A 19,422-nucleotide genomic window follows, 5' to 3' on the forward strand; every position below is an offset into this window, starting at 1 on the left:
GTGAATGGGAGTAGGCATAAGACGGATTGAGTACTCAACATACTTAACTAATGACCAACTTTCAGGTGACACAGTTCACTGAAAATGGAATAAAATGCTAGGCCTACTGCACTATTCTTTGTATAAGGGTCCCATTATTTTGCACAAAAAAATGGTTTCAAATGGTTTTATTTCACATTAGAAGCTAACCAGCTATAATTCTTATGGCGGTACGTTAGGGGTATTCAGAAATTTTCTCAAATTGTAGTGGCTACTTCATAAACTTGTTAGGTTACCTAATTTAAGCCTGCACACCAAATTTGGTTCAATTCCAGCGAGTAGCCGCATTGCTACAGGAGAACAAAGTGTATATTTATTATGTAAAAATGAATTTAAAAAAATTTAAAAATATAATAAATAATTAAAGAGCTGGCCACCGTAAATACTATTTTATTGACAATCCAAAATTTTCGACGGCAATAACTCCACTTCCACTGGGTGGAGTTGAACCAAATTTGGTGAACATCGTTTCTATAGACAACCTAACACTTTCATGGGGTGAACAGAAAATTTTGAAATATTTTTTATTCATTTTTATATAATAATTAGAAACTTTCTTCTCCTGTAGCAAAGCGGTTACTGGCTGGAATTGAACCACATTTGGTGTGTAGGCTTAAATTAGGTAACCTAACAATTTTATCAAGTAGCCAGTACAATTTGAGAAAAAAAGTCATTTTTGAAGACCCCTAATGCACATAATATTGAAGTTGAACATTGCTTCCGCCAGGAGTTAAACTTGTAAAAACGTAACAAACAAGGTAGGATGATGAAGACATTTTTCGCGTACACAAACTGATGTCATGATTGAAAAAATAGCCGTTTCCTTAAATAAAAACCGTCACGGTAAGATACAATATAGATAGATTGCAAGCAATACCGAAACTTGATAATAAATAAAACACAAGTGTAATGAACAGTGAAAAAACAGCCAGACAAGCATACAGCTATCCATCGTAAGCGTGAGGATTTACATCGGAGCAGTAAGCTAAACGATCGCGACGACTATTTATCATCTCAACGTCTTTGCAAGTACAGAAACAGGATAAAGTCACAGTGTTTTCTTCAGATTTCCGAGTCCTATAAAGTCTGAAATACGAAAGACAAAATTCATGGCCACTTGCTCAGAGGCATCACACGAATTACTCTGACCGAGAAAAGATGCAGTGTCATACAGCCTACATATTAGGGTTCTTCAAAAATGACTTTTTCTCTCAAATCGTACTGGCTACTTGATAAAATTGTTAGGTTACCTAATTTAAGCCTACACACAAAATTTGGTTCAATTCCAACCAGTAGCCGCATTGCTACAGGAGAAGAAAGTTTATATTTATTATAGAAAAGTGAATAACAAAAAATTTAAAAATTTTCTGTTCACCCCATGAAAGTGTTAGGTTGTCTATAGAAACGATGTTCACCAAATTTGGTTCAATTGCAATCAGTGGAAGCGGAGTTATTGCCGTTGAAAAATTCGGATTTGAATAAAATAGTATTTTATAATAAATAATTAAAGAATGGGTCACCGTAAATAGGCTACTATTTTATTCATAATCGAAATTTTTCGACGGCAATAACCAATAACTCCGCTTCTACTGGTTGGAATTGAACCAAATTTGGTGAACGTCGTTGGTACTCGCTTTGGCGGTACACATACTAAAAAAATGGGTGAATGTCGTTTCTATAGACAACCTGACACTTTCATGGGGTGAACAGAAAATTTGCAAATTTCTTTATATAATAAATTGAAACTTTCTTCTGCTGTAGCAATGCGGCTACTGGTTGGAATTGAACCAAATTTGGTGTGGGGGCTTAAATTAGGTAACCTAACAATTTTATCAAGTAGCCGGTACGATTTGAGAAAAAAAAGTCATTTTTGAAGACCCCTACTACATATACACAAGCATTAGGGTTATTGAGAAATAACTCTTTTCCCGGGTTCCAGGGATTCACTGAATATTTGGCGAGGTTGACTAAATTTTGAAGTTATTATCATTTATTTTTTAAATTTTATCGTCAACCCCGTGAAATTGTCTTGTTGTATAAAAGAACGACGCTTAACAATTTTTTCTCTCTTTCCAACCAGTAGAAGCCAAGTTACCGTGTTCGAAAAGTTTGTATTCGCAAAAATAGCCTGGACGGTGGGTAATCCCAGAATTATTTTCATTGGGTTGACAGTAACATTCCTAAAACGTATCAAACGTTTTCATAGTTAATGCAAAATTTTCAAACTCCCGTGCGTTCACATCAAGCAGTTGGAACCGAGCCAAATTTGGGGTGCAGTGTTTTCTCTTCAGGCAACCTGACAATTTAATCGGTGAATCCATGAAATCCGAGGAAATATTGGTCTTTTTGAACAGCCCTAATGAAGATTCTGCATGAATACCTTTATCTTAACATATTATTGTGTCTCTTTAACACATGAAAAAAAGATACATCACTCGCACCCAAGGGCATAGCCAGCATGATTTTTCAAAAATGACGTGACAAAATTGATATTCACCCAAGAAGGTATAATATTAATATCCATATAAGTAAAGTTCTCCACTAGAACTAATGCTATTAAACTAACTCTATGCTCTCATTCCCTGAAAATGCTACAGGAAAACTCTATAGAGCCAACGAGCCAAGCTTGCTGTACAGACATTTGCTATTCTCATGCCAACAATTCGACCAGCTGATTCAATGCCTGAGTTTTTGCGGATTCGGTAACTTTAATTCTAACCTAATTTGCAAAAAAATGTGCAGCTATAATTCTAATTCTAATCTAATTCGCAAACAACTGTGTAGCTATAATTCTAATTCTACCCTATTTTGGAAAAAAACTTTGTAGCCGCAATACGAAATCTAATCTAATTTGCAAAAGATATCAAAGTCTGCCCTACGCCCCGCTCACCTCTACGCCCGATGCCAGGTTAAGCGGTTTTCGGAGAAATGAGGTCGGAAAACAAGCGCCCCGTTTTTAAACACAGAACGCGCCGGGTCGGGATGGTCTCGAATGAACGCCAGCGTCTCGCGGATATGGTCGCAGAAGTTGTCCGGCTCCACGTCTGGCGATGTCGACATGTATCTGAAATAGGTCGGGTTTACCAGACATAAAACGGCGGCGAGTTTGGTGCAATTTAAAAAGTGGTGCAATTTAAAAAGTATCACAGATTTGAGACAATGCCACATCTGCCCAGTACTAATAATTGGCCGCGTACTGCCATCTGGTTGCCTACAGAGATACTTGAGGACTAGGGCGATTATTTTTTTCCCTAAAAAATTGAAATTTCGACATTTTTTTGACATTGAGAACTTAATTTTGAAAAATTTTTGTCCCGAAGTATTCAAATTGGGCATTGTTCCATATAATGTTACAGTAGCAGTACTTTTCTACATTTCCTGCGAGAACTGTCGGTCCTTACGAAGTAGCTTGGCGAGAACAAAGAAGAAACGCTCAATAGCAACAGATCTGTTGCTCCATACCGACAATCTTGTCAATGAGTCGCACTTTTTAGACCGCGACCCGCCTGGCTATGCGCCTGGTCTTGAGGCCCACCAAAAAACACTCACTTCAAAATAATATGGTCAGGCTGCTGTATCCAGAATTCCACGTCTGGAAACGGTCGATATGAGAAAGGTTCCATCACGAAACAATTGTCTTCCATCCTGCCAACACAAATGCAAGAAATGAAGTCTAAGCTGCAAAAAGTTTATTTGTTGGAGATGTCAGGCGTAATCACCATACATTAGTTACACTCAGGGTTGTAATGAGTCGAGTCATGACACGATTTTCTGATCACTCGACTTGACTCAAGTCATTTTCTCAAATTACGGAAATGACGACTCGACTCGAGTCAATCTGTGTATTGACTCGACTTGGACTCGAGTCATTGCGCATGACTCGAACCAAGTCATATGACTCGAGACTCAGGCCCCTAAGACCGACATTTCATTGTAATTACGAAGAATAGTAATGTAGCCACACTATTGGGATTTCGTCTATTGGTACTGGTACTTGAAAATGCGACCAGAAACTGCAAAAAGTGATGAAATTAGTATACTATAAATGCGAACCATTCGATATCCCCAAACAGAGTTATAGAAAGTGGGTTTAACTGGAAACTGATAAGTCAAGACAATGACTTGGACTCGGACTCGACTCGGACTTGACCCTCTGCTCGCTGTCTTGGACTCGGACTTGACTCGGTGGTGAATTGAAAATGACTCGACTCGAGTCAAAACTATAAAAATGAGATTGATTTGTGACTCGGAGCCTTGTGACTTGGTTACAACCCTGGTTACACTGGATAAGTATTAATGCAGGCTCTCTGTATAATAACTTTGAGCTTCGAGTATTGTTGAGTTTTGAATACCACCTAACATGACGTCAAAACAGTAATAATGACTTTAAAAGTTCTAATATGTATCTCTTTAGCAAGATAAATGCTGCCATTTACATGCCATTCAAAATAATTACCAATTTCTGAACCTTTGTGCCTGCTTTGTGACCTATTTGAGGCTCGATTACTACTTCACAGAATTGTCGTTCGGTGATCATTTGTAGAGTTATGTAACGTGTTTTTTGACGCTGAGATATGGCTAACTAAGGTTTGAAGACTCTAATGACGTAACTGTTGTATTGAAACTGTATTTTTCATTGATAAAATATTGCTTGAAAAAAAGCGGATCTCACTACTCTGCTAGAGTACGGTTTTACTGAAGTCATTGTGTCCAGCCCTGATAATAACATCAGTTAGACGCAATGCCTCATTAGCCGGAACATATTTTATGATTTTTTGGGCTGTCACACGATAGCGGCATCCGCCATAGCTATGCAGTTACAGCACAGGTCTCGTAATCTGTCAGCTGGGGTCCAAATATTTATTATACTCAAGTTAATATTCGATGTTATTCAATCTGACTGCTTCTTGCGCTAGAGATTCATGAATGTTTCAATTCCACGGGAAAGGCTACTGGGCGAAGCATACTGGTTCTTTGAGACTTGCTTGCCAAACCCCTAAGGATTTACTTTTACTTTCAATTCACCCATTTTCTCGAAAAGCAGGTGGGCTAAAACTCGAAAAGCAGGTGGGCTAAAAGAGGGTTTAGGACATATTTGCATCAAAAAGCGTCATAACTGTCAGGCAGTAAATAGGTGTGTGCGTGTGACTTCCATCATTAAAAGCCTCGAGGCCACTTTTAGAAACCACTGCTTGTTTGTATTCGATTGAAACTGGTAAGGTTACTTCAACTATCTGAGTCATATTAATGACTATTATGACCCATCTTAGCTGAGCGTGAAATTCTTGAATTACTTTTCACATCACAAGTACAGAGTGGCCTTCGTCTCAAGTTACATATATTTTCAAAGGGTCTGCTCTAGGCACCAGTCATCTGTGCAGAAATCATAGATAATACAAAAGGATATGTAAATTCTTAGCTAAGCTAAGCTAAGCTAAGCTAAGCTAGATAGTACTAAGCTAAATAGCTAAGCTAAGTGTGAATAAAAGAAAGAATTTGCATCTTCAGGTCAAGATAGAGGGCATCAAGCACGCACCAACACACTGGAGAATGGACTAGTATACTTATAATGAAATGAACCCGCCATCAGGGGTAATCCTCAGCAACTAGTAGAGAATTGGAAAGAACATTGTACATCAACAATAGTATCCTCTTACAAATTCTCTCTAATCGGCAGCAACTTAAGAGAATGGCAAAGAACATTGTGTATCAACAATGATATTGCCTTCGAAATTCTCTCTAATCCTCAGCAACTAATAGAGAATTGCAAAGAACATTGTAGGCCTATATCAACAATCTTATTGTCTTTCCAATTCTCTACTAGTTGCAGACTATTACCCCTGAGAAGTGTCAGGTATAAATATCCATATATATTTCAATGTGAATATACTAATCAATTGCTCAATTTCACTTTAAAAATCCACAATTTGCTTGCTACTATTTTTCTGCACATTTTCAAGACAAAGTTCTATGGAAGTGAGACAGAAACATGTTCCTTCCGCAGATTTTAAGCCCAAAACTGGTTTTCTAGCATAAGCGGTTATCAAGATATAGCAAAATTAGCTATTCTTGGCTCGTTTGGTGAAATTGCACGGTCACTAGAGGGTTCACGAACCTGAAATCACGATAGAAGTAATTCGTTCGAGATTTGGGACCAAATATCAATGGAGCACGTTTTGAAATTCAAATTTTTCTATTTTTTCACTCCACACATTTTAATGGTAATAGTAATACCATCCTTAAACAAAACGGTAAACAACATTTTTCGGCAATCAAAATTGATTGTACCCAGTGACACAAGTGCTTGATCATTGCAAGAATTATATCTATATTAATACTATAATACATAATGTACCCACGCCACACCCAACTATTCATTCTGACTGGAGGTGTGTAACCAGTGACCCCCATAGAAAAGAATTGCTGCCTTCCAATAAGTGTTAATTTAAATGACGTGGACCTTGACTGTGTGTAATTTAACTTGGTATGATAGGTTTGCGCTAAGCTCTAGTGGTCTCAAGGAATATTCATAATAATACTTAGACCGTTTCTTCAACCTTTCTTTCTAGCGCAGACCACTAAAATATTCCGGGTGGCTGCGTGAACCCCCTAATCTTGAAATTTGGGAAGCTGATGAATGAAAGGTCATCACGTTCATGTTGAATATAAGACAGAATAAAAAGACACGGTTCAAACATGAGAACAAATTTTACAGACGACGATGAAGTTTTATAGTTGTACTTGTAGTCTTAATATTCGCATTGCATGGACTCCTTTTACCTTATCCAAGGACCCCAGGTAATAAACCGTGGACTAAAATATGCACATGCTTACTCTGCGCATGAATACTAATTTATTTGACCAGCTGAAAATTTGGCTGTTCACGATTGTTATCCATAATTGCATAATGCATACCTAGTTTAACGACTAATTCCTGATGAGGTGGCTGGCCTTGAAATTGGGTCTTCACAGCAGGCTTGTGCGAAACTGATCAATCTCTGAAGTTTGCTTTAATCATAAAACAACTCGTGCTTTGTGCTTATTACTACACCGACTTCCGTACCAGTAGGCTGAGATCCAAAAACAGTTTTGAAAATCTCAGGGTGAAGGTTTTAAATTGCAATATTGCCGCACAAAACTCTCCTTTTTGGTTGTCCAATTAAACCTAGCTTCGCTCACTCATACAGTTGGTACATTAGTAACATATTTCAGTGCACTAAGATTCAGTCTGAAATGCCGGAAGTTTGGATTGTAAACGAGTGGAGAACCTAATCACAAGACTTAGTATAAACTAAACAAGGGCAACGTTATTGCTGCTTCTCCGGCTACAGGAAGTACCCTTACTTACAAAGCGTAACATCAACCATTTCAAGTCGATGCATTATAAGTTGCAGCAATGAAAAGCCGTCAAAATTCATGGCAACTTCGTAAGTTGCATCAATTTGTAATTTTGTAAAGCGCTACCGTGCCATTATGTGAATTTAGTAAACGTAGTAGCAGCATCTTGTGAACAACATTGGAGCGAGAGCTATCTTTCAAAGAACCGACACTACACTTATATCTTGCCTGCTTGTCAAAAAGGTTACAAACCCCTGGTCCTACTGACAGAACGGCAAAATATTTCGCCAGCATACTTCGCTTACTCGCCATAAAAAATTTAACATTCTCAGCACTACGGGATGACAATCTCATTTCACCGTTTACAGCTTTGCTCAGAGGCTTTTGACAGTGATGGGAATAAATCAAAGCAACTTTTGAAAAATGCAACGAGCGTAGAATAGCAAACTTCCGGAATTCTTGTGTGTTATTTTAGTTAGAATGCAGACTGTGCAGGACGCGTCCAAACGCTAGCCCAGAAGGAAATAACGGTCCATTACTCATGTCAACTGTCACCACCATGATAATATGTTGATAAAAAAATGAAGTGTGCAACGATATCGGAACAACACAGGATAGTTCCTGGTTTCTCTAAACGCACCGCAGTATGGCTTTAGTGGGCAAGGGTCTCAATTCATTATATCATTTATCAACGCACAGGAAGTTTCTAGACAACAAAATATCACAGTAATCAAATATTTCCTTGGATGTCCAGTAAAAATATGACCGCAAAGATCACTGTTCAGCTCACACAGCGCAGAGCCATGGGCGTAGGCGGGAAGAGAGTAATCGGTGTCCAATATCCCCCTTCCCAAGCTCAAATATCCATCCTCTTGCACCCGAAAGCTAGCTCTCTGGTATATCTTAGTGTAACTGTTCATTCGGGATTAGATGCCCGATAAGCGTATTCACAGAACAATGAATGCGGAGATACCCTTTTCCTCCTATTCATCGCAATTAGCGTATCACGTTACGTTGCAGCAAAAGATCTCGCCATTGCGCGTTCAAATGAGCACGAGACCTAGGCTTGTATCGTTAGAGACATCCGGATCCCTACAGTACCAAACAGATTGTTCTGATCAAATGTCCGATATGGAATTACCAGGGTTGTTATGTATGACTCGAGTCACAATTTTCTGATGACTAGACTTGACTTGAGTCATTTTTTCAAAATACAGAAATGACTCGACTCGAGTCGATTTGTGTATTGACTCGAGACTCAGACGGCCAAGACCGACATTTCATTGTAATTTCAAAGAGTTGAGAAGTAACCACCCTTCTGGGATTTTGTCTGATTGGTACTGGTACTTGAAAATGCCACCAGAAACAGCTAAAAGTTAGGAAAATTAGTATATTATGAATGCGAAACATTCGATATCACCAAATATAGTTATATAAAGTGAGTTTAACAAGACTTTAACTGGAAACTGAGCAGTCAACATAATGACTTGGACTCCGACTCGAGTCATAATACCATGAATTGGACTCGACCCTCTGCTCGCTGACTCTGATTCGGACTTGACTCGGTAGTGAATTGAAAATGACTCGAGTCAAAACAATAAAAGTGAATTTGACTTGTGACTCGGAGCATTGTGACTTGGTTACAACCCTGGGAATTCCTCACATATTGATCCAACTCACTATAAAAACCTGGTAACTTGGTTACAAGCCTGAGCTTTAAAACAAACTCACCTGAAGATATTCGGCATGTAATGCACCCCGTTGAGCGATCTCGCCCCTCTTAAATCGGAAGCAGGCAATCTAGTATCGCTATCGAAAACGGCCGGAGCCAAGAGTCCCGTTTTGGCATCACAAACGACCCCGAATATCCCCGGAGAATTTACGGATACGGTACGTTGGCTCTTGCGGACCTTTTCGACAATCGTGTTGTTCAGCGAGGATGCGCAGAACGTTTTCAGATGCATACGCGCCGTCGGTGTGCCTGCAAAGAGAAAACAGTAGAAGTAGTATTCTATGCTTAATTTTGACTAGAAGAATCAATACTGTTAAGTAGAATTAGTCTAACACAGTGGTTCCCAACCTTTTTCGAACCATCGCCCCCTTTTCAAGCTTAACACCGATCATCGCCCCCCAGATTTTGTGTACCGAAAAATGGGCATACAAACTGTAATCACCGGCGGGTTGACTAGACTCAGAGCTCAAAATAACGTTTTTCTCTCTGCATTGCCAGATGGATGACTATCCACCGCCCCCATGACTATCCCATATCGCCCCCTTGGCTGATTTCGCCCCCTGTCGCCCCCTTCGTCCATTTTCGCCCCCCTATCGCCCCCTTCGTCATTTTCGCCCCCCTGGACCGCCAAATTGCCCCCTGGGGGGCGATATCGCCCACGTTGGGAACCACTGGTCTAACATATTAACCACTCAAGTAAACTCTGAAAGTAGCAGCCTGTTAGTAATGACTCGAGTCACGATTTTCTGACGACTCGACTTGACTCGAGACGTTTTCTCAAAACACGGAAATGACTCGACTCGAGTCAATCTGTGTATTAAGTCGACTTGAACTCGAGTCATTGCGCACGACTCGAACCAAGTCATAATTGTGACTAAGGACTAAGACGACCAAGACCGCCATTTCATTGTAATCTCAAAGAATAGGAAAGTAACCACACCGTTGGAATTTCGACTATTGGTACATGTACTTGTAAATGCGACCACAAACTGCTAAAAGTGAGGAAGATTAGTACCGTAATTTTCCATGTATAATGCGCAAAATTTTACCGATTTTTTGCCCTAAAATAGGGGGGTGCGTATTATACATGGGTGCAGCAAGCCTTGAAAAAAAATCCCTCAATCAAAAACTTCAAATCACACCTTTCTTCATGTTTGTTTAAATCACGCATCAGCTCTACCCATTGGGCCCCGTAATTCGTATTATAGAGTGTGACGCGCTGCCAAATAGAGAAGCGTGTTGCCAATTAACGAAAAGCGTGTTGCTAATTAATGTGAGTCGCCTGCAAAGCACTCGATCTCTTGCTGAGTTGGTTTGCCGTTTGTACGCGAGCGAAATTAGGTCGCTGATTGCCACAAGCGTGCGCGGCAATCCTTGTTGATTCATCGCCTCAACGACAGGCATTAACAATCACATACACTAGAGGACATGTGCGCAAGATATAATCGATTGCGTAATCAGTCGCATCTCCAACAGGACTGGTGCGCCCGACATAACCCTTGGCCTGAGCAATCGCATCTGTAATTCTAATAGGCCACGTGCGCAAGATGTCGTGTGTCGCTAGCCTGAACTATCGCGTCGCCGATCTCGCAGGCTTGGGCTACTATCTACTCTTGTTTAGAGACAATGCCGTTAATTGTATTATGATTAGCGATCATTATGTCATGATTGTTCGACAGTGACATCGCAAAACAGAACAAAATCGAATACTAAAACGCAACTATTCATGTACTGCGAATGCAGAGTGCGTGCTATATATGGGTACAGGCTTTTTCCCAGAATATACACGTCATTTTAAGGGTGAGTATATGGGGGCGCACTATATTCGGAAAATCACGGTATATTATTAATGTGAACAATTCGATGCCGCCAAACAGAGTTATAAAAAGTGGGTTTGACAAGACTTTAATTGGAAACTGAGCAGTCAACACAATGACTTGGACTCGAGTAATAATACCATGACTCGGACTTGGCACTCTGTTCGCTGACTTGGACTCGGTGGTGAATTAAAAATGACTCGACTAGACACGGTTCGAAACTATAGAAGTGAGATTGACTTGTGATCTGAGCCTCGCCACTTGGTTACAACCCTGGCAAGTAGTAGGCTACAGCTGGTAGGCGATCTCTAGTAGCCAAGTAACATGTCCTGGTATATCGCATGTAATACTGCGCTGAATAAGTAACTTATGAGTCAGCCTTTCTTGTTAGATCTTCAACCAAAGTGGGTAGAGTTTTGAGTCGAAATTCGATAATATACAGAGTAGGGTTGTTCTGAAATAACTATTATTCCGGACTCCGGGATTCACTGATTAGCCTAAATTGTTAGTTTGCCTAAAAAACGCTGTATACCGAATTTGGCTCGATTCCAACTGGCGGGAGTTTGAAAAATTGAAATTTACGATAAAAATTTTAATAAATTCTTCCAAATTTTACCGTAATCCCCGCAAAATCGGTGAGTCGTCTACAAATACGATGCAAAACAAATTTAAATCAATTCCAACCCGTATTTGAGTTTTTCAATATTAATTCTAGGATCACCCACCGTCCGGGCTATTTTTGCGAATCCAACATTTTCGACCGCAATAACTTCGCTTATACTAGTTGGAAGTGAGAAAAAATGATCAAGCATCGTTCTTTAAGACAACTCAACAATTTTATGGGGTTGACAAGTAAAATTTGAAAAAACATTTTCAAGTTTTTTATAATAAATTCAAAATTTTCAAACTCCTGTGTGTTCAGCGAATTTCTAGGCAACCTAACCTTTCCATCAGTGAACCCCCGGAATCCAGTGAAAAAAGTCACTTTTGAGCAGCCCTAATACAGACTCGCAGTTTCATAGACGCTCAAACGAGAGACTAACGTCTACAAGCATTGAGTAATTGATATACGATTACCATAGCATGCGCAATTTGAAATAGGCCAAAGTAATATAGTAAGCTCCATGCTAGATATGGGGGGGGGGGGGATCACGCAAGACCATATCAAGTTACACAAAACCTACTCTATTAGCCAACCCTGGAAATTATAGGTATGCAACTTCGTCACTGACCACTAGGGCTCTTCAAAAATGACTTTTTTCTCAAATCGTACTGGCCAAGATAAAATTGTTAGGTTACCTAGTTTAGGCCTACACACAAAATTTGGTTCAATTCCAGCCAGTAACCGCTTTGCTACAGGAGAAAAAAGTTTCTATTTATTATGTAAAAATGAATAATATTAAATTTGAGAATTTTCTGTTCACCCCATGAAAGTGTTAGGCTGACTATAGAAAAAATGCTCACCAAATTAGGTTCAATTCCAACCAGTGGAAGCGGAGTTATTGCCGTCGAAAAATTTGAATTTGAATAAAATAGTATTTACGGTGACCTATTCTTTATTTATTTATTATAGTTGTGCTCACCGTAAATACTATTTTATTCAAATCCAAATTTTTCGACGGCAATGACTCCGCTTCCACCGGTTGGAATTGAACCAAATTTGGTGAGCGTCGTTTCTATAGACAGCCTAACACTTTCATGGGGTGAACAGAAAATTCTCAAATTTTTCGTTGTTTATTTTCATGTAATAAATAGAAACTTACTTCTCCTGTAGCAAAGCGGTTACTGCCTGGAATTGAACCAAATTTGGTGTATAGGCCTAAATTAGGTAAACTAACAATTTTATCAAGTAGCCAGTACGATTTGAGAAAAAAAATCATTTTTGAAGAGCCCTACTACTGACCACCTCTAGTTACCACAAATTCTGTCAGAATCTAGCACTGATTCATCCTTCTGATTCTGATAAATCCAGAAGATTAACAAAATAATCCGAGGATTTAGTACATAATCCATGTTTTAGCATCGCAAAGAAAGATGGCGCGTATGACACGTACTACCTACCTCTCTTAGCCTTGTAATAATAAAATTCCTTCAACAGTTTCACAGAAAGTTCTTCCGAATGAAGCTTCTCATCACTGAATCCGCCGACGATGTGAAGATCCATATCTAAATTTGTTACAAGGATTTAAAAGGTTGCCGCACAAAACTCGGGATCAACCCAAAACCCACTCAGGAATACATTATGCTCAATCGAATATAAATGGGAAATTATCTAAAATTGCAGTGTGCAAACTTTTTGATAAACGGGTAAGATTTCGATATCGGGCCGCAAATTGCCCTGCCTGTATAGGCCTACCTCATAAGAAAATGGTAACGGTGTTGGCTGTCAAGATTGTAGCGTTAGATCAAAAAATGGCAAAATTGTTCACGAAGTTATAATTGTTATGCAACCTGGTCTTTGTTTGTATCGTAGATTTTGCGCTGTCTGTGAACTTATCATTTGACATTTTACAGCTTGCAGCCTACTTTATAGGCCTACCGTTGTAGACGGCCTATTGTCTGCTCATTGTGAAGCATAAACATTCAAATGAAACAAATAGGTTGACTTGACATGGTGTTCACCGCAATATCCTAACTGAAGCAAGACTGCGTGAGCATTGCATGGTTCTTATATCAAGAAGCGCATGATGAAAAATTGCGATACAACATTGTCAGAATGAAGAAACACGGTGTGTCACCAGCAGTGTACGCACAACTTCAGTGCTGTCAGCCAACAACTGTTACTGTTGGGCATTCTTTCTCCGTTATTGGCAAGCTAAAATGACAGACACTTTCTACCCGAAAATGTAGGAAAGTATCTTTCGTTGTAGCCTACTACAACAAATTCAATTATTTCTACCATAATACGTGATGCAACTACTAGAATTCTTCATAGGGCCAGATTTCGTAAAAATAAAGTTTTTTCGTGTAAAAATTTGTCAGTTTTTGAGTCAAAAAAGTTTTTCCAGGTCAAACTACTTCACAAGGACAGACAGTTCCAACCAGAAATGAAGATAAGTAGTTCAATTGTAACATTATGTGGGGAAAACAATCAATTTACAAATGCTAGGTCAAAATTTGGTCAAAATTAGGTTTTTTAGGGTATAAAAATAACAAAATTTTGATTTTTTAGGTCAAAATCTTACTTTTTATCGGTAAAAAATCGCTCTAGTGATGGCAAAACGATCAATTAAATTCAATATCAAACTGCACTTCATATTTAGTAACGCCCGGAAGTAGGTTATTGGTTAGTAGGTAATTCAATCTTTTTTTCAGAAATATTCATACGCAAAGTCAGCATATCCATATTTTACCGGCACTGGTACCACTATAAAATCTACACTTGAATCTGATAGACAGGTAGGCTTACAGACAACAACTGCATTACTATATTAATCTATTCAAAGCATTAAAACAACATCACAATGTCATTATGATGACTAAACTGTTCCACAACAGCCAGAATATCAATATTTGCACAAATGCCATTGAGAATTTGTGATAGCGTACTACGGTATCGACGAGTGTAAGATGGTGAAGAAATTATATCTAAGTATATTGAACTATGTCAACAGTAAACAGTCACGGAACAGTTCACATCCGAGCAATTAAACAGGGTCAATTCAAAGACTAAATAATTTGGAATCAGTCGCCCAATCTGTTAATATAATTGAGAAGCATTCAATCTGTTGAAGCACAAATAGCATTGAATATGCGATTCATAATAAAAGACAATTGGTAAGACTCGCATTCAAAATAACTGCCTTTATTAGGTGCAAATGTCCTTGGCATGCAAAAACATCATTGCCTTGTGCTTAAAACTGGACTAGGACAAAAAAATCTGGTTCTAGAAGGATCAGCTTAGTATCGAACTATGTTTCCACTTTTGACCAATACATTTACCATCATTAAAAGATGGGTGCTTGTGAGCTCAATTATTGCCAATCAAATCTCTTCGAAGGTCTTATGCCATTACACTAAGCATCACCCACAACACTACGTGTGAATCAGCCTTCAAACTAGCATTTATATTTACCTATAACACCGCCCTGTATTGAGCCACAGCGCGATACACTTTCCTGTAGAACTTTTCCAACCATGTCATCAACGCCCTGTTCTGTGCAACTCCCATCAAAATGTCCCAGCGCCACGACCCTGGTGCTACCGTGATAGAGTACGACAATGTGACAAGTTGTGGCCATGTCTGATCCAATTTTCATGAACTGTGTAAACAGAAGGTGAAAGCATTGCACAGTCTGACTCCAGTTCAAACAATGGTTATTATATTCATATTGCAGGTAGAGCTACTAGTCAACACCGCTGAAGCTATACTCGTGTGCTTTTGTTTTGTACATAATACGTTGATTAGTGTTGTTGCTGATTAAAGTATCAATCAAGTGGTTGGACATTGAGCAAGGTATCGATATTGGGGGCCTTCTCATGGATACAGGAACATCTTATATGCAGCAAAGACTTGCAAAATCTGATGGATTTTTAAAATACACACTAGAACTTCCCACTGGAATCTCGGTACATTTTGCCTAATATAACAGGTGAGCAATGATTCTCCAAGTTAAAGTTAATAAGGCATCGGGCACTCTAGGCCGAGGTGGATGTTAGAGTAAAGGATCGCTACTGATGCGTGTCGTTCGGCATCCTCCTATCTGTTCATGACATCGCATTGTACATTGTGTGTTACTTGTTTAGATGAAAAATATTACCTAACGATAATAATAAGGCGCTCACAGGTCACTGGGAATTGTGTGAGCACAGGAAACCGATTCCATACTGTAGGCTAGAACTACAACCATTCAATTTTCAAAATTGAAATTCTGGAACTAACCTTTAAAAAAAAAATCGGCAACCACTAACTAAACACAACTAAATATATTAATTCAGAAGTAACTTATTATTATTTATTTTATCGGAACCCGATTGGCTTTCAAAAGACTAGCGTTTCAAGTTTGAAATGGAAGAGGTTCTGACTTGAGGTGACCTCCAATAATGCAAAACCCACCCACTGGCCACTGAGGCCTTGGCTACTCCACTAGTAATGACTGTGGGCTAGCAATGGCTGCAAGAATTTCACAAAACAGAACACCGGTGTCACATGCTTCTTAGTCTGACGCAGCAGGCCCCTCTTCAATATTAACATCATTGCAATTCAACTACTGTAACATTCATTTTCAAGATGTCACTCAATTTTCAGAGTATGAATGCACTTGCAGTATACAAATATCTCGTCTTTCTCTAATAGTAAATAGACTTGGCATACCGGACAGGTGCCGTCTCCAGCTAACACAGCAAATTCTCTCTGGTTGACATACAGAGTAGCATCCTTATTGGAAATTTCGATAACATCTTGAAGTATCAGCTGCGAAGAGCCAGTTTCAAAGTAATTTTTGTAGGTCTGCAATATGAAGAAGCTGTTCAGGATAGTGTACTGTACGATTTATTAATAAGTCCACATAGAAAGTCATAATAACAAGTTAGTCAATGATTGAGACATTGTCGAACTCTACTTTACAGGATGCAAACTGCACAGTTCACAGTTGGAAACCAAACATCATTCTCGGTTCGGTTGTAATCGACTGTCGACACTCACCTTAACAAATGACTGAAATTGGGACAAAGTCTGTTCGGGGTTTGGCACCAGCTCGTCTTGAACAAAGAGAGCCATCGTTATGCGAAAAATACTTGGTTATTAAATACCGATTTTCCGCACTAAGCTTGTCGAGCAACATTAGCAGCGCTAGCAGGATGAGCTTCGAGTTCAACCGCCACGGATGATCGACTACGCATTACCCATTGAGAAAAATTATCAGTCACTCAGCAAATTGCGGATTTGGTCGTGTACTGCTAATAATAATCGTCACATTATATTTCATCTGCCCAAGACACACGCACACAATGTACAATGCGATACAAAAGAGAACTGCACTTGGTATCAGATTTTCAGGAGATTGATGAATTTACTTCGCAGATCACACTGAATAAATACCAGTCAGCGCTGATAGTGAGATTCTACTCATTCAGTCTACACTCTGCACATCTCTTCTGATATCGCCCAGGCCCAGTTGGGTGTCTGATTTCAAAGACTATACGTCAAGTCGTTTCGACGACTTCCCATCTTTCATTGTATCACAAGGCCCATTTACATGACGGTTTAAGTCAGCTTCGAAGCTGACTCGTCGATCCGACTCTCTCGTATTCGATGAAGAGAGAAAGGCAAACTGCTTCAAGTCGACTCTAGCCTCAAGCTGTCGTGTAATGTGGTTTACGATCGGCTTGAGTATTCGGCGTCCGGCGACTTTCGTTCAACGGCGCTGGTTTTTGCCGCGCGGGCTTTTGGCATCGTAAGTCATGCTTTTCATCTCTTGTTGAGAAATTGGGCAAACATGGCAAGGAAAGGTGGGGTTACTTTGTAAGTGCTCGCTTGTTTACGGTGGATTGCATGTAATACACAAGTACCGGTGTAGCAACCGTGCTCTGTTATTTTATTAGCGATTCCCTATGTGTTCTTTGATATTTGGCTGCGACGCTTCGATCTGTTAGCGATTCCCTATGTGTTCTTTGATATTTGGCTGCGACGCTTCGATCTGTTAATGTCATCAGTTACATAAAATGGCAAACAAGTTAAAACGTTACATCTGTATTTCTACTTCTCAGACTACAGTTCGGAAGATATGTGGATTGTACCGGTATATACATCAATTCGACTACGACATGCATATGCAATGCATAGTAAACCGATTGAAGAAACGGCTGCGCAGTGTGCTACATCGATACGGGAATACATGAACGATTGCTGCATTTCGTACATAACTGTTCTACTGGCTAAACTGATGTGAGCGGGCGTGTGATGGGATGGAGCTGATGTCTCTCCCGGGAGGATGATATGGAGATTTGTGATTCTCTTGGTGATGATGAGGCGCAGCGGTGTTGGGATTATTGCTTTGTTTTAGTTCTGGGTTGTAGTGGTCTGCTGACAGTTTTTATAGACATTCTTGGTATTGTTAACTTCCTATTTGGTATATCATGCCGACAAGATGCTTTAATAAAGTCTCTGCAGTAGTTGATGTATCGTGACTCTTGAGTCACCCTCATACATGGGGTAGTCTGTTACAGAGGACAGGCCGAACAACTAGAGCCCACATAAGGTTTGCAATTGGGTCACTTGAGTGGTAATGACCTTGTTTTAATCGCATCGACAAGTGATGACTGAAATATCAAAACAGTCGTTACTCCCGCCTACTTCACGGCTCATCTTCGTTGACGCCGAAAAAGCTAGCTGATAACTTATAGGCTACCGTACTTGTTGTTTTCCTCAACAATCATGATATGAACAAGATTATTTTCCTCTACATCTATCGATATTACGAGTATCTCATCATCCTCGTAAATTTCGAGGATAAGAAACGTTTCAGAGTACGACCAAACACAAATTGTCGTTGTACCTTTGCCCACCAGAATATATATTTGTAAGGGGTAAAGCGGTCGTCCACGATACAGCTTCCTGAAGGATCATGTAAACAGGGCCCTTTTACGAGTCAGCTCGGAGATGAGACGTGACGTCACCGGAGACGACTTGAACGCCAAGTCGAGTCGAACATGCAACCATGCAGGCCTACAGTCTTGTGGTGTATTGAAATAATGAAAATTGTAGCAATAAATTGAATTGAATTTAATATAGAGCAGTCTGTGCATCACTAAATATTGCAAATTGTTCGGTTATAAGTTTCGCGTGAATTCAATGAATTGCGCTTCGTGAAATTGCTACCTAGCCGAATGGCGTCGCGATTTCATTTTCAGAAATGTCCATGTTGAATTCTGTTCACCTATAAAACCGCAGAGCAATGTTAGATACCGCAATATACACAGTTCGCCTCCAGTCAGTTCAATTCTACTTCATAACTGTTGCCGCAGAAAACCGACTCCATACAAGCAGGGCCGTAACAGCACTTCGTCAGCCCCCCTCAAAACGTTGTCTTGGGCCCCCACTAGGGTGATTAACTATACTTCTGGGGGGCATCGCCCCCAGACCCTCTCAGGCTGGTGGCCCTTTACCGTTCCTTATAATATATATTGGGTGTCCGTTTATTAGTCAGTAGCTTAACTGGCCGCGCGAGGCGCGAAAAATTTATATAAAGGATGATTGAGCCGGTCAATATGATCGAGAATTGCATATATATTGCTATCAATTTTTATCTTCTCTCTGCTCACGTAATCAGATTTACCGGTATAGCTGAGTGAGGTGTGTTTGAAATGGTGAGACAACTCAATAATAAATAAATATCTTCGGGCGTATACCTGTTGGCAGGAACAAAACAGCACCTCGTCAGGCCCCCAAAAAACTTGGGTCTTGGGCTCCCATGGTGATAAACCGACCCCCTCCCATCCCGTTGTTCGCTTTTACCACAAAACTATTGGTACTATTTAGTGAGCACGAGCGAAGTG

At 39.7% G+C, this 19,422-nt stretch overlaps 1 protein-coding gene across 1 annotated transcript; it reads right to left on the bottom strand.

Moving 5' to 3' along the window:
• Window positions 1-1,022: 1,022 nt before the first annotated feature.
• Window positions 1,023-16,714, bottom strand: LOC145435101 (protein N-terminal asparagine amidohydrolase-like). The gene is made up of 8 exons (XM_080312377.1): window positions 16,571-16,714; window positions 16,241-16,375; window positions 15,002-15,188; window positions 12,988-13,092; window positions 9,109-9,358; window positions 3,589-3,684; window positions 2,930-3,103; window positions 1,023-1,125 (listed from the first exon to the last, which is right to left on the bottom strand). Exons 1-7 carry the CDS (start codon window positions 16,643-16,645, stop codon window positions 2,932-2,934), a joined length of 1,020 nt encoding a protein of 339 aa, XP_080168503.1. The 5' UTR covers window positions 16,646-16,714; the 3' UTR covers window positions 1,023-1,125; window positions 2,930-2,931.
• Between the last annotated feature and the right edge of the window lie 2,708 nt (window positions 16,715-19,422).

This window comes from Botryllus schlosseri, chromosome 1, assembly GCF_051294905.1.
Source record: "Botryllus schlosseri isolate E-star chromosome 1, Bs_hap1, whole genome shotgun sequence".
Taxonomy (NCBI): domain Eukaryota; kingdom Metazoa; phylum Chordata; class Ascidiacea; order Stolidobranchia; family Styelidae; genus Botryllus; species Botryllus schlosseri.

Bases quoted from the DNA above. Each gene is read 5' to 3' on its own strand.
- LOC145435101 (XM_080312377.1), bottom strand. From the start codon at position 16,645: ATGGCTCTCTTTGTTCAAGACGAGCTGGTGCCAAACCCCGAACAGACT. The intron at 15,189-16,240 runs GTATGCCAAGTC...CTGTTTACACAG, and splicing joins CTGGAGACGGCACCTGTCCG to TTCATGAAAATTGGATCAGA. The intron at 9,359-12,987 runs GTAGGTAGTACG...TTCTCTTTGCAG, and splicing joins TTATTACAAGGCTAAGAGAG to GCACACCGACGGCGCGTATG.